Genomic DNA, 14,232 nt, shown 5'->3' with positions numbered 1-14,232 from the left:
CAGAACCGCAACGGTGAAATATTTACGATTACTTTCTGTTTGATTTGCGGTTGGGAAAACTTCGACAGTCGCGAACCACTATATCGGGAATTCTGAAATGCTGCACCAATCTCCGTCAACTATCGCGGCAAACGCCGGGGGCGCGTCCAGAAGAGGGTTCATAAATTTTACCACGTTTGCACCGGTGGTCGACAATACCCAGCGACGTGGGGGCTTTTTCATAACACCGATTGAAAACTGGCAAAACCACCGGGTCAGGTTGACCGATGCGGGGACAGACGCGTTTTCCAACGTCAGCGACCAAACCGCAGACCTGGTCGCTTGGGAACCTTCTGTCAATGAGTTATGGAAAATAAATGAATTATCAATTTTATAGCCCATTTAGAGCGCTGCCGCAGGGCCAGCAGCAGCGGCAGTGGTAGTTTCATCGTGGGAAACACGCACGCGAGTGTTATGGCGATGGAAATTAGGTGATAAAATTTAATCAGTTGTAAATCTGATTTCGAACATTAGCGAAACATATGGCGTGCTCCGGGTTCTTTGGCCCCGTTCATTAGGGTGGGTGGTGTGGGGTTTGTGTGCCAACAGTGGGTTTGATGAAACCCACAGAAAGATAATCGCATTAGGCGATGTTTTAAGATATGCGTACAAACAGATTCGTTGGTTTCGCCTCTCACCACTTTTAGCATTGAATATCGCCACTGTGAACTCGTATACTTACACCTGTGAAACATTAATTATGCAACACGAGCGATAGAGTTCACAAAACATCCCGAAGCATAATTTATAGTTTTGTTTGTGATAAATACATTTTGTATTATGTAGCGGAGTCGAAGTGCGTTTCGATATTACATGACTTCGATGGGAATGTAAATTAAAGATTCCATGCGCCTAATCTGAAAACTAGGAAAATCTGTTAGCCTACCATGTTATATTAAATAAATAATTTATCTTTTAAAAAAGCACTTGGGGAAAAAACCTGAAAACTACAATACGAAACTTAAATCAATAGAAAACACGCTGGGTGCAGGCAAGGGGGAACGAACTCAATGGCTGCTGTTCGGGTGAATGAGGTCGGAGCAGGAATGATGCAGGAGTAAAAAAAAACGGGAGTTTTGAACGAAATTGTATGTTCGACCTGCAGGACACGTTTGGGTAGGTTCCGATCATCCTCCTCGGTAATCTGCGTTCGGTACGTTGGCCGCTCGAAAACGGGCGGATTATCGTTGACGTCCTTTACGTGAATCACGACGGTAGTGTAGTTCTCCTTCAGGTTGTCTGATGCTGCGAGTCGAAGTTCGTACTGGAGCGTGTGCGTGGAAAGCATTCGAGTAATAGGAAGAGATAGAACGGATTAATGGGCGAGAGGATAAAAGCTGCTGCTGCTGATGTTGCTGGGGCAGACCCCATTTGGTCTCCATTTTGATGAGTGGTGAAAGCTTTTGGGGATTCGCAATTCGTCAACGGTACTTCTCTTGTTATGGTTATGCGACATAAATCCTGTGGGGATCAATATACCGGTTCGGTTGGGGGTTTTCCTCCCACCAACTTAGCCAAACTGTGGGACGGCATTCTCGAAATGGATTAGAAAAGCCATTGACCACCGCTGTGTTAAGCTATTATCTCGACGCTGAAAGAGTTCAGCCCAACCGTGTGCTGGAACTTTTACCATCAATCTGGTACATCGTACGATATTGGTTTCAAAAATAAATCGCTAGAAAGAAGCATTTCTCTCATAAACAATATCCATTAAACGGTTACTTGTAAGCTGTGAAAGCGAAACAATCTGGAGCACAGCTAACTTTGCCCTTCGAAAGCGAATATCTCCACAGGCTATTGGAACTACTGACACACCACATGGTTAAGTTGTTTTATGTCAAATCATAGCGGGAACTCGTCCGTTGAGTGCTTAACGAAACAAAACGATATTCGTAAATCATTCGCTTCTTAGCCTTCGACGATGGATGGCTGAGTGCATTGATGTCGTAATATATAACAAGAAAAAAGTCCAATCTTATGCCCAATTCTGTGAAGAGCGTTCAATTTTCAAACGTAATAACTTGATAGTTTTTATACGACATAAATTTTCCACATCATTGTTGCGATTAATCACTGCTGCAGCATACTATGCAAACGATGCGCAAAACGATCCGAATGGTTGCGTCTGTTATTGAGTGTCGTATAATATATTTATACCGAGAAGAATTAACCATTTCTTTCTCGTGCACATTTTTTCCTCTGTTGCATCAGTTATTTGGCTTTGCATCACCACTGTTATAGCCATCGTACTCACATGCGATCATGCAGCGTTTCGTATGTGCGCGCTCGTACCGGAAGGCACGTAAAAATAATAAATCTATCCATTTGATTTTTGCTGTGTCGTGTCGGTTATTTTCCTGGTGTGTAGTTTTATTTTTCATCTTCTTCGTTGTTTCGCCACCCTTGAGAAGAATAAGTGATGATATAACACTGCACAAACGGGTCGAACCGTTGCGTGGTACAACTTTCATCCGAAAACCGATAGCGACTATTTGACCCTACCCGATAGGTGTGATAACGCAAATCGATGCACATTGTACGTGCACGGATATTGCGGACAGATGTGCGGGCGGGTATGTGAAAAATGGTACTAAAAGAGTAAAAAAACGCGAGTCAGAAATCCAACAAACGCATAAACAAATAGAAACGCACTCATGGCACCACTTATGTCTATACGACGGTTTCTAAAAAAAAAAAAAATGGTACTAAAAGAGTAAAAAAACGCGAGTCAGAAATCCAACAAACGCATAAACAAATAGAAACGCACTCATGGCACCACTTATGTCTATACGACGGTTTCCGTAGAGCGCACACTGTGGTTATCCATAAACTGTTGCAATAAAATTTCCAATAAAAATAATTCCATGTCAGGAACTCTGTGTGTTCTCACCACGCTCATAGTGTGTGTGAGTATGTGTGTGCAACGTTGTACGTTTTCACCTTCAATCGATGGAGGCGCCTGGTGCTTCGTTCAGTTTTAGCGCACGAGCTGCGATCTTGTTCTGTTTGTCTAAACATGTGCCGCAGTGTGAAAAATGTTGCACCGAGTGGTTGTACTTACTCGTTTCCTCGTCTCGTAGTCTAGGGCGCCGGCGACGTAGATAGCGCCCGTCATGTTCTTGACGGCGAAGGCACCGCCTATGTTACCGCTCGTGATCTCATATCGAATACGCGACGCTGTTGAAGGATGGGAAAGAAAAGTGAAAAAAAGCACGAGTTAAACATCAGGTGAAAGAAAGAAAGTAGTGTATGATATCGGCTCAGTAGTGTAGGGCATGGCGACAACCGTTTAGTTAAACTTCACATACATATTGTGATCGCTCAATCTGTGCCCTGTGTCGTGTGCTACGGAAACGAGGGTTGAGGCTCCTGTTTACCAAACCTAGCACGTGTTATTTTGTCTACTTTTATGCTGACACGTATAACTGTTAGGACTTCGATTTTGTTATCATTCGTTTCATGTTTATCGACATCAAACGTTCTATGTCGTCAAAAAAGCTCCCATAAAGTTTCTCTAGATTTTTTTTAATTTGAAATGAGGGATTCTTGGGAATTGTGTAACTCCCAAAACATGTCATAAACACCAGGAAAATGCGAAATATTCCTTTCGTTTCTGGTAAGCATAAAAAAAATCAACATGTTTACAATAAAGTAGTACGAAAGTAGTACGAGCAGGAAAGAAAAAAGAAAATTCAAATACAAATACAATAATGTTTGAACACAATCAAAGATCATTCTTTGGCGGGACAAGGGTATAGTTAAGGAAATAAAGTCGAACCATAAGTTGGGACTGCCTGGAAAATGTCTACTCTTCATAAGGGTGTGATAAACAGTAAGCTACCATCAGGTAATTCTTAAAGCAAGTGTGTGGCAAACACTAACCAGTTTTACTTTACCTTCGCTTACGTTGACACTTTCCAGGCATGTTAAACATCAAAGGAAAGCAAATACTACATTGCTGCTCGTGGAAGTTCTTGTCCACGTGTTACATTATGCTGCTGACGACAACGAGCAGTATATTGAGTGTGTTTTTTTTTGCCATGACGATACAAATAATCACATCACTTTGTTTCCCATGGTGCCGAAATCTCCTCGCAATAACTGTGGCAGGATTAAAGTGACAAAGTACGTTACGATTAAAGCTGACAGAAACACACACCCGACCGTCGGTAGAAATTTTACCGGGAAAAGGTATAGAGGCGTTACGTGTTCTAGCACAACAACGAGTCTCCCGGCAGTCAATTCTTGGTACTCCGTTTAAACGATAAGCGGATGCAAAGTGTGCCAATTGAAAAGTTCACCTACCCAGGGAACGAACCCAGCTCAAAGCTGACGATCTCGCCAGCGTTAGCTGGCAGTGTGCTTTGTTTGTAAAATGGGAAACCGTTTGATCCATGTTCTCCAGCCACAAAATAACCTGCCAAAAAGTTGTTCGATCCTCGAAAAGTTGATCAAGAGCACATGTTATTTTTCAATTTCGATACAAACGCACTGTACATGCGAGTGACAATACGTTGTAGAACCGTTTAATATTTGTTTTGCTTATTTTTTCTGCTGCACCAATGTTTTTTTGAACAATGAAGGAAAAATACCAAATATGCAGAAAGGTATCAATGCTATGTAAAACCCCTTTTCATATTTGAAGCTGAGAATAAAAAGAGTCAACAACAGTACAAAAAAGACCACAAAACGAGGCGCCAAAAATGTTTCCCAGGGCTCCTTCGGGGGATGTTAGGAACGTATATGAGGATGCGAACATAATGTACGTAACAATAGCGCACAGCATCATACATACACCAAGCCCTGATCCCTTGCCGGAAATGAAAATTACTGTTGCGGTGCAAATAGATAAAAGGGTAAAACAAATTTGGAGATAATACTAACCAAACACGAAATGCCATGACTGTAGTTTATTTCAACCGTTTTGAACGGTTTCTACAATTCGGAACCTCCAGATACGGTAGCTTCGTGGTTGGACAAAAAGCCAGAACTGGGAAAAATATTCTGCCTGCACTAACTAAACCTCAAAAGCCAAAAAATGAGCACCATCGGACCAGGGGTTTTTGTCTTTCGAAGGAGAATAGGAGAAATAAATGAACAGCCAAAATATGAACTTTCACATATCTCGCATATTCGCTACTGTTTCGAGGAAAGAACTGTTTTTATTTTGGTCAAAGTTTTTAGTGAGCGCGAAATAATTTCGAAGAACTACGTTTTAGATAATACTTGAAAGAGGGATTGTTCATGCGACTGCACAAAGAACACTTTGAAGATGCGTTTGAATCCACCAGTCAAACTAGCAACACCAATTTATGATGGAAGACCACAGCAGACATCGGAACACCGCATTCGGAAAGTTTTCGGGATGGATTACGCTCCCGCACCAGTAGAACTGATGCGCTTTGGATCGTTTTAATACTTCGTTGAGTTAGCTGTAGGTTCATACTCCGCAGGACACGCGAATGAAACAATGTTTGGTACTGGGAGCTGTTCTGTTCATATCAGAACCATCACGAATGCGACGGTAGCGACCGGATTCGTTCGTTACCAATGTTTGGCGGACATTTCCTTTTCAGCGACGACACGCCGGTACGCCGGGTAGGAAGAACTGTTGTCAGATAAATTATTGTTGACATTTATGCTTCGCCGAAGCTCATCGTGTGTGCGCAACGTCGTTATCATCGTTCGTGGTGTACCCTCTAACCGTGCTCGAAACACGCACAGTAGCGGAAAACAATGAACTGAACAAAAACGCACCCTTCTTATTCAGAGAGCTGTGTGCATGCATGCGCGTTCCCGGTCGACTGCAGACTCCCGGCACAATGCTCTCCGAAGGGTGACCTGATTATGTGCGCCCTGCTCGTGTATCCCTTGCCAAGCATCCACGAACCGGAAGACTGATGACGAAAAGAAAAGTCATCCATTTTCCCATCCGCTGGCGACGGTCGTCACATTGGCGAAACCGAAACACGTTGATTTGAAGCGCATCACAAAGGCTTTGGTAGGTGAGACTGCTTCTTTGGAAGATGCTTAAATTAATTTAAATTAGCCCATCCACTTTCCCGGCCGAAAGCCGAGCAAGATGCAATTTAATGCGAAAAGTACGGTCGAGTATCAGCGTATGGAAATTTATTGGATATCTATCGATTCATCACCTCATTTGCAAGTGCATGCGCTGACATCCCGCATCGGAACACCGTACAGCAAAACTTTCGGTTCATGTTTATCTTCTAACTATCGTTCCGCTGAAGTTTACGAACTTTCGATGGAGATCTTAGCGAACAGAAATACACATTATCAATCCCCGTCATTGCAAGGACCAAAGTTGATAGGGAACCCGGAAGGTATCTTAAAATTAAGTTTGTGGTTATCGTTTCACGCCGAATTGAGATTAAAGTTTGTGTTATTTATTACGCCATTTCCTTGAATTTTCCCTCCCCAAAAGCCTACGGTTTGTTTCGATCACGCTTACTAATGGATACTTGTTTACAGCTTCCACTTCTGCCTGTGAGATAATTTTCCAGTTCATTGTACGCGGCCGTTGCTGTCGTAAAACAAGGGAAAATCTGAGAAAATGGGGAAAACCACGAAATGGACCCTTCAAGTTGGCTCAAGCAAAAGCATGAAACCGTAAAAATTAAACAAATTGCCCTCACAACCAAAGGGTCTGCCACGGTTATGTTGCCGCGGATATTTATCACACTAACTGCCGTGCGATCTTCACGTGATCTTTCAGAGGTTTGCCCAGAAATTTGTCCAACCGAAATTAAACTCGTTCATCATTCAACCGGGACGGAACGTCTACCGGAAAGCACAGTAAGTTCCTTTTGGCCCCATCTATTGGGACGGTGGTGAAAGTTTTACGGCACTCTTCAAACCTTCTTCGTTCGGTGATCGATACTCCACTGGCTCCTGGAGTGGAGAATGGGAGAGAGAGAGAGAGAGAGAGAAAAAAAAAACAAAACTACCAAAGCCGCCGAGCATGCCGACCGAAAGCAGCTTCATGTCCCGAAGTGCCACTCTGCGGAAAGGCATGAAATTTACTGCAACTCGAGTGCCCTTTTGAAGGATGGGAAGCCAAACGACTCGAGACGACGCGCATATGGAGAAGGAACTGTCACGGGTTTCAACCTCGTGCTCCCATCCGACACTATTTCTAGCCATGCTTTTCCAGTAAGCACAATAACTCGCATGGCCTAGAATAAGGCGTGTGCTTGCCTCGTTTGTTCTATTCCATTTCGAACGATTTATTTCGCTCCGGCTTGGAAGCCACCAGCGCGAGCTCTAAAGTTTACGCTTCTTGTGAACACACATTCCACACCAAAGGGGAACACACAGACATGGAGAAAAGGCAGGGACGTTATGTTTCCGATGGGTTGGAAACCGGAAAATAACCGAAAACCCGGAAACCAACCAAGGTCCATCATGTGCGAAATTTTGGGGCGCTTCGTGTGCTGTGGTGATGCCAAAGGTCAAAAGAAAAAAGCGATAAAATGTGAAAACATACTGAAACTACACGTTACATGGATGAAGTTGTTTCGATGGCATTTTTGGTTTGGCAAAATAAACAAAATATTTTCCACCGATCCGCGGGCATGTGGTAGACGAATACGCGACGCACAGGGTATCGTCGTTTCCACTCAGCAAGAGTTCAGCAAAAAAAAAACAGCTCAAAACAAAATATAAAAACCCCGGAAATTAGCCAGCAGTCGCTGAGCGGCAAAGTCAAAAGTTGTAAACAAGATCGTTCCGGTTAATTTAATAAGGCAATTAAAATAACAAATTGAACTGAGTGGGGATGCTGTTTTCCGGTTTCGTTGTTCGGAAATTAATGCCATCAGGTTTTTTCGTGACGGAACTTTTCACAGTACATGATGAAAAAGGAGTCTGAGAATTTGGAGATGAAACAAAAAAAAAACTTATCAAATGAAATAAATGTGAAGTAGGGAATTTATCAATTAATCCTAAACGAGTTTCATGATACCAAAACAGAATGCACTTGTAAGAAAGAGTTAAAATGTTCAAACATTGTTGTTAAAAACAAAATTTTGCACGACTTTACAGACAGCCAAATTGTTTAAAACAAATCCTAATTAAGTTTTTACTCATTCTACAAATGAATATAAAGAGTTAAATGAAAACGCAAGGCAAAATAAAATACAAAACATTATAAGGTTTCTGATAGCATTCGGACAGTATTTTCAACGTTTTTATGAATTTGGCCATCGCATTTAGAATGAACAACTGCACTGAATGGTATTATCTGTCTAACAAGCATTTTTCAGGCTAATTTGTGCTTTTTTCAATCTATTAGCTTTTGCTGTTGTTTTTTGGTGAAGTCCATTATTGCTTCAAACACAATTCGTTTAAACTTTAGCAAAAATGGTCTGACTAGCATAAACAGTTTTTAATCGTCCAGCCATCACTAGAGAAAATAAGGCATAAAACAAACGTGCAACTCCTATCTAGAATTCAACGTGCTCAGTACACTCTAGTGGTTGCCGTGAAATTCATAAATTATGCACCAAAAAAAAGCTTTCGATTCAGCAACAACTACAGCTTTTCGATCAAGGGAAGAGCGCTTTCTCGCACAAAAAAAAACTTATTCCAAAAGTCGTAGTTCTCGGGATTGACAGCATTTGATCAAGGTAATAGGAGAGTGCCCTGAGGAAGATAATCTACTGCGTTCATGTTCATCGTTTCGTTCATCGGGTACATGATGAACGTCAGTTCAAGAGCACGATTAATAAAAAAGCGAGCTATTTTCTGCACCACTATTTATCATTTCATTGTGAGCAAAATAAACTAATATGAATGCTTAATTATTTATTATATAAAAAATATAAAATAAATATTCCAACAAAATTTTCTATTTGCCCAATTTTTAAGTAAAATTATTAATCTAGCTCGGATGCTACATGCTTTGTTTACAGGAATGAGGTGAATTTCGGATGAAATTAAACTTCGTTATTTGACGCATGGCTGATAAACGAAGGAATATGTACACACGTATGTCCCTGAGCTTATCCCCCCTATCCGGAGACCTCGGAAAAACCGAAAAGTTCAACAGTCACGCATGCACAGACGCAGTAAACAGTGGCCAAAGAACTTTTCCACCGTTCATCTCCGCCTAAAATGTGTGCTACCAGTGCTGCTCACGGTGATATTTTAATAAATTTAGAACAGCCTGCGTTATTAAAATTCATAAGCTCCGCTCTATCTCGCCTTCCGTTCAGTGTGCGTCGTGTGTGCAGTTGAGATCTTTTTGTTTTACGCTACCCGAAACCACTAAACGAACTGTTTTTCACATATTTCGCATATGAAACACAAAAAAGACCAAGTACCATGTCTCGTACATACAGGGTTGAACAGCACGGAGGACATATGTGTGTGTGTGTGTGTGGGGAGGAGGGGTTCATCGGTGCTAGGATGGAAAAACTTGACAAGTTGTTTTTTGTTCGGCTATTTCACCCTCCCCGGAAAGAACCATAGGACGAAAAATACGTTCCGACCGATTTTCTCCTGGCTCCATAGTTTCATTCAAAGGGAGAAGCATTTTTTCATGGTAGTGACTAACGTAGGTGGACTTTTTCACTCTATTAAGTTTCAGACGTGCAGGAAAAAAAAGGTTAGTTTGAAGCCAAACAAAGATATCTACACACGAAGTAGAAAAGAGCGCTCCACAGCTCCACAAAACGCTGGAAGGGGATAATTTTAAAACATGTTAAATTCAAAGTCTATCCTCCATTTTCTACCAACACGTTACCAATGTGCAGCAATGTGTGCTAACCGGTTTTACTGCGCCTAGAAGTCAAATGCTTAGTGCCGGATTTCGAACGCCTGCAATGTAGCGCGTCCTTTCATACTGCAGTTGTGTACATATGCAGTAACCAGTAACAGAAAACCAAATCCAACATTGGCAGTCATCATATCAGGGCCTCCTACTACATTGAGTAGACGTACTTGTACGTAGAAAAAGGGGCCTTTGGTTCACCGACGAAAACAATGCGGCAGATAGGTTGCCTTACTGTAGCTTTTCATTGTGCGGATTTTGGGTGAAAATAATAGTCAACAAATGCATGCCGTTGGTCGTCTGCCCAAGACGGTGCAGAGAGCATTCTCTTGTTTGGTACGATTAAATTGATGAACCAAAGCTTGCATAGTGCTTCAGTGTGCTTATGTTTGTGACCCACACAAAAAAGGTTCTCAAAAATTCAATCACACCAACCGCCTGTAGAGGCTTGGTTGGGAAAAAAACACACTCTCGTAGCAAAAGCTAAAGGTTTCCTGTCTATACGAACATTCCGGTGGCGCCAATCGTAATAAACATTTTACTGCAATAAGCAACGCAATGTTTATTCGAAAACTTTCCTCTTGTACGGGTTTGCTGCATTCGTTCAATCCCGGTGCAGATGCGGAACAAGAGCTTCGATTGTAGAATGGATTTCATATGCATCCAGCTCCAACGACCACAATACCATGGAGTTCTGGTGCTAAGATAGAAACTTTCATTCTATCGTCCGGAGAGATACCAGAGATGGTTGAAACCGATACCGTAAGCAAATGTACATTGTGCGTAAGCACCTGGCTCGCATGGGGCTCAATGTTGAAGCCACAGATCATACCGGCATCTGCAGGCCAATGTTTCATCACTTCACTATTCTTCCTCCAATGTTGCATCTGTTTGGGAGTACATTTCCAGTTTGCAAAAGCGGATTCTGAGCTCGATTAAGAAGCAGAGAAAAACTAACACAAAAAAACCTATGTAAACCGTGGTTTGGTTTATGTTGCTTGTCGAATCGAATAGTTCTCGGTCTATTGCGTTCTCCGTCCAGGACAACGACAGCGAGCCATAGAAAAAGCCAAACCAATGTTTCCTGTTAGGTAGTGCGCTGGAAGTTCGGAACGAAAACCAGACCACCAGGTCCTTCTGATCTGACCTCAATGCAAGTGAGCACCGAAATTCATCCAACCGCGACTCCTTTGCACCGACCACCAGTTCATGTCAGAGTGCACCAACGAATAACCGGAAGCAGGTTACAATTGCACCGGGTCACACATTGTTGTGTCCGGAGAACGTCCCAGAGTCGGGAGATCTATCTCTTTCTCTCTCTCTCCTTCTTTCATCTTCTCGCTACAACTGTCGGAAGTTATTAAATATATTGCTAAACTTTGGTCGCCGCTAATGGCGAACGGACGGATGTAGCCTCGGTGTAGCGCATTCCAGCAGAGGACTGTGTATTTACGAACCAAAAGTGACACTATCAATTTTGTACAATCGATACCCGTAAGTGCAAGTGGGATCGTGCCAGCGAAAGAGCACGTTTCGCTATGCCTGTCTGGTACACCGAGGGTCCAGGGCGCATCTTCTCTCGCTGAGGTCACATCTGTCCTTCTAATGGGAGGGGCAAGGAGCTGGGGCTTATTTTTGTGGACTAAATGAAACAATTTTCACCAGCTGCATCAAATTGTCTGCAGCGTTCTGTTTCCTTGATTGCAGATAGTCTTACTGCAAGTTGTAAAATTTGACCGGACGTACGGAATTACATCATCCCTTTCTTTTAACCCCCCGGAGCAGCACTCTGCTGGTGAGAAGCCAGCCAAAGCTCAAATCCCGGCCCAACTTCTGAAAACCGAGCCGGAGCGTTCCAATCTTGAACGTACAAACGTTATTGCTCTTGTCTGCTAAGCGTTTCCATTAATCTCTAAGATTATCGTCCACAGTTTGCAGATCTCGGGTGAGTGTGTGGGCGTGATACTGTACCATATCCCTGCGACTACTCACTTCGGGACTCGTGACCATAATAGTACGGGGCCAGTTTTCACCATGGATGGGTGAAATGGGTGATAAAAAATCATAGCTCAGAACACGATGTGGTGGCTAGGGTTTTTTGTAAGCCTGAGGTTAAACATTCTTGCTAACTGCGGCTAGAGCTATGGTCGGCAGGAAATGGGAAGGATCGACCTCTTGGGAAAATGGGACGAGAACACTCGTCGGCTCAAAAAAAGGAAAACTATTTTATTTTCGTGAATATAGCTTTCTACGAAGCATATTTCTTCCCGGTAACTTTCCGTAGTAGAATGAACGACCTGAGCACTGGGATGGTCAGTGAGTAATTCGTGGTTCAAACTTTTCACCAAGAACCAAAGAAAGGAGAAAATGGATACCAATGAAAGCAAAGTATCGCATAAATTGTATTCGTGTGCCAAGCTATTAACGAAAGGCTGCTCGAATCTCGCACGTTCTGTGCAACAATAAACTGATTTTCACCTCAAAGAGCACGAAAGTGGAGTATTGGTTTAAGAAAGCATTCCATAATCTGTGTAGTAAACCAATCACAAGATGTACATGCTCGTTTCTTGCTGTTGTTATCCAGAGTGACTTGATTACTGTGCATGCTTTTAATACTGGTTCGTCCAAGATCCTTTTTGCGGCCATTTTCGTCCAAGATGCTTAAGTGGTACTTCTACTTACATTCATCGTGATCCTTGGCGGTGACGGTGAGCACGGTATGCTGTATGTCTTCGTTTTCGTCGACCTCTGCCTCGTAAAGAGCTTTGTCGAAGTACGGTGGGTTGTCATTCTTATCGGCAATACCAATACGGATGAATTTGGTGACTGTGGAGAGAGATCATAAGAAAAAAAAAACAAACAAACGTAAGCAATGCATTCAAAATAATCTTTTAATGACATATGAATTAGCAACTTGCATTGAAATTTACGACCATTCTATCAATGTTTCCAAGCAGAACACTAATTACGCTAATTAATTTACGCAATGCCAATGCATTCGCACGGGATTTAACGTTTTTATGCTGCGTTGAATAACGGCTTATCAATCAGCGCGCCTTTGAATACATACTTTTGGTCCATTGATATGGGCTGCTTCCGGCCCGATAGTATAAAACATCGAACGATGGGCGGCTCCCTATCAGTGTCGTATTTTTATTACATACACTATCGCAAACCAGGCAACCGTCCACACTATCAGAGATCCATTAAGTGTCAGCCCATAATTCACCTCCATATTGTGTACGGTGCAGTAACCGGAAACAAATGTAAACATCGTCCCAGGACACGCGTCCCAACACTGACAGCAAATGCCCGCACACCGAGTTCCGCGTGTACGATACTTTGTTTCAATGTTGCCACTATACATTCTGTTGCGCTCAGTCGCCTACAAAACCTTTTCCGTCGGTCGTTAACCGCAGCAGCAGTGGAGGCGCTTATTTTAACGATCTGTCACACCAAGTTCGACTGAGGCCTTGCCGCCTCACTATGGCACGTGAGTGAATTCAGATTTTTAGACAACCGGCCCGTCCTGTTAGTGTTGTGTGTGTACGAATGGTCGGGAAGGTGTTTGAGGTTGTTTTTTTGGCCTGCATAAAATTGCATTGCCTGTCGTCGGCAAAGGGACCGGTTGCCAAGCACGGTGGGCTAAAACTGTGGGCACAATTTTGGGTGCACAATCTGTTCACTTCGTGGAAAGGCTTTTAAACTATATCAGTAGCAGTGCATGCTTCCGCCATGAAAAAGACCAGGCTTGTGCCACACCAAAAGGAACCACCATTTGACGGGAGACACCACGTTGGGTAAGGGTGTACAATAAAATGTTTTATTTAGTTAGCACGCATACATGCAGACACACATCACATCCGCTCTGCAAGGGGGTAAAGAATGTCAGACCGGAAGTACCGAAGGTGAGTGTGTCCAGAGAGAGTGAGAGAAAAGCAGAAAGAGTTACTATATTATTCTCATTACCATAATGACTCCTCCTGGGTTTATGCGGAGGATTGGAGGAGGATGGCGTTGGATTGGGCAGCAATGGGCAGCAGATTAATCTGCCGCCTGGAAGCTAATGCCAAAGGAAAAAAGGTGTTGCGAAATAGGTGGTACGAAATATTCGCAAGCAATCTCATTCGCATGCAGCTTTGTGCTACACGATTCGCGAGACGACAACGTGTGCGAGATGATGGTCTCAAAGTAACTAAAACCAACAGCCAACTCCGGACGTTCCGTGGACCGTTCTGGAGTTTTTGGACAGTGGCGTTAATCCCCAGGAATGTGGCACTCGCGCTGCACTGGGGCTAACGTGACGCTGGTGCGGTGAAGCGTAAAATTACATTCCACCATAATTAGATGATGCCAGAGCGGTCGGAACGTGCACGCCAGGGTCCGGGGACTTTACTGCG

At 43.1% G+C, this 14,232-nt stretch overlaps 1 protein-coding gene across 3 annotated transcripts in view; it reads right to left on the bottom strand.

The window, feature by feature from the left end:
- LOC128710887 (neural-cadherin) overlaps positions 1–14,232 on the bottom strand; it is a 188,891-nt gene that overhangs the window by 39,102 nt on the left and 135,557 nt on the right. For all 3 annotated transcript variants that reach the window (XM_053805742.1, XM_053805744.1, XM_053805745.1), the window contains 3 exons: positions 12,515–12,658; positions 3,101–3,216; positions 1,139–1,303 (listed from right to left, as the gene is read on the bottom strand). In XM_053805742.1, coding sequence (XP_053661717.1) covers positions 1,139–1,303; positions 3,101–3,216; positions 12,515–12,658 — 425 coding nt within the window. The remainder of the gene's footprint in view (positions 1–1,138; positions 1,304–3,100; positions 3,217–12,514; positions 12,659–14,232) is intronic.

The sequence above is a fragment of the Anopheles marshallii genome, chromosome 3 (assembly GCF_943734725.1).
Source record: "Anopheles marshallii chromosome 3, idAnoMarsDA_429_01, whole genome shotgun sequence".
Lineage (NCBI taxonomy): Eukaryota > Metazoa > Arthropoda > Insecta > Diptera > Culicidae > Anopheles > Anopheles marshallii.
Note: the sequence above shows the minus strand (reverse complement) of the source record. Positions and strands in the feature narration are given on the sequence as shown.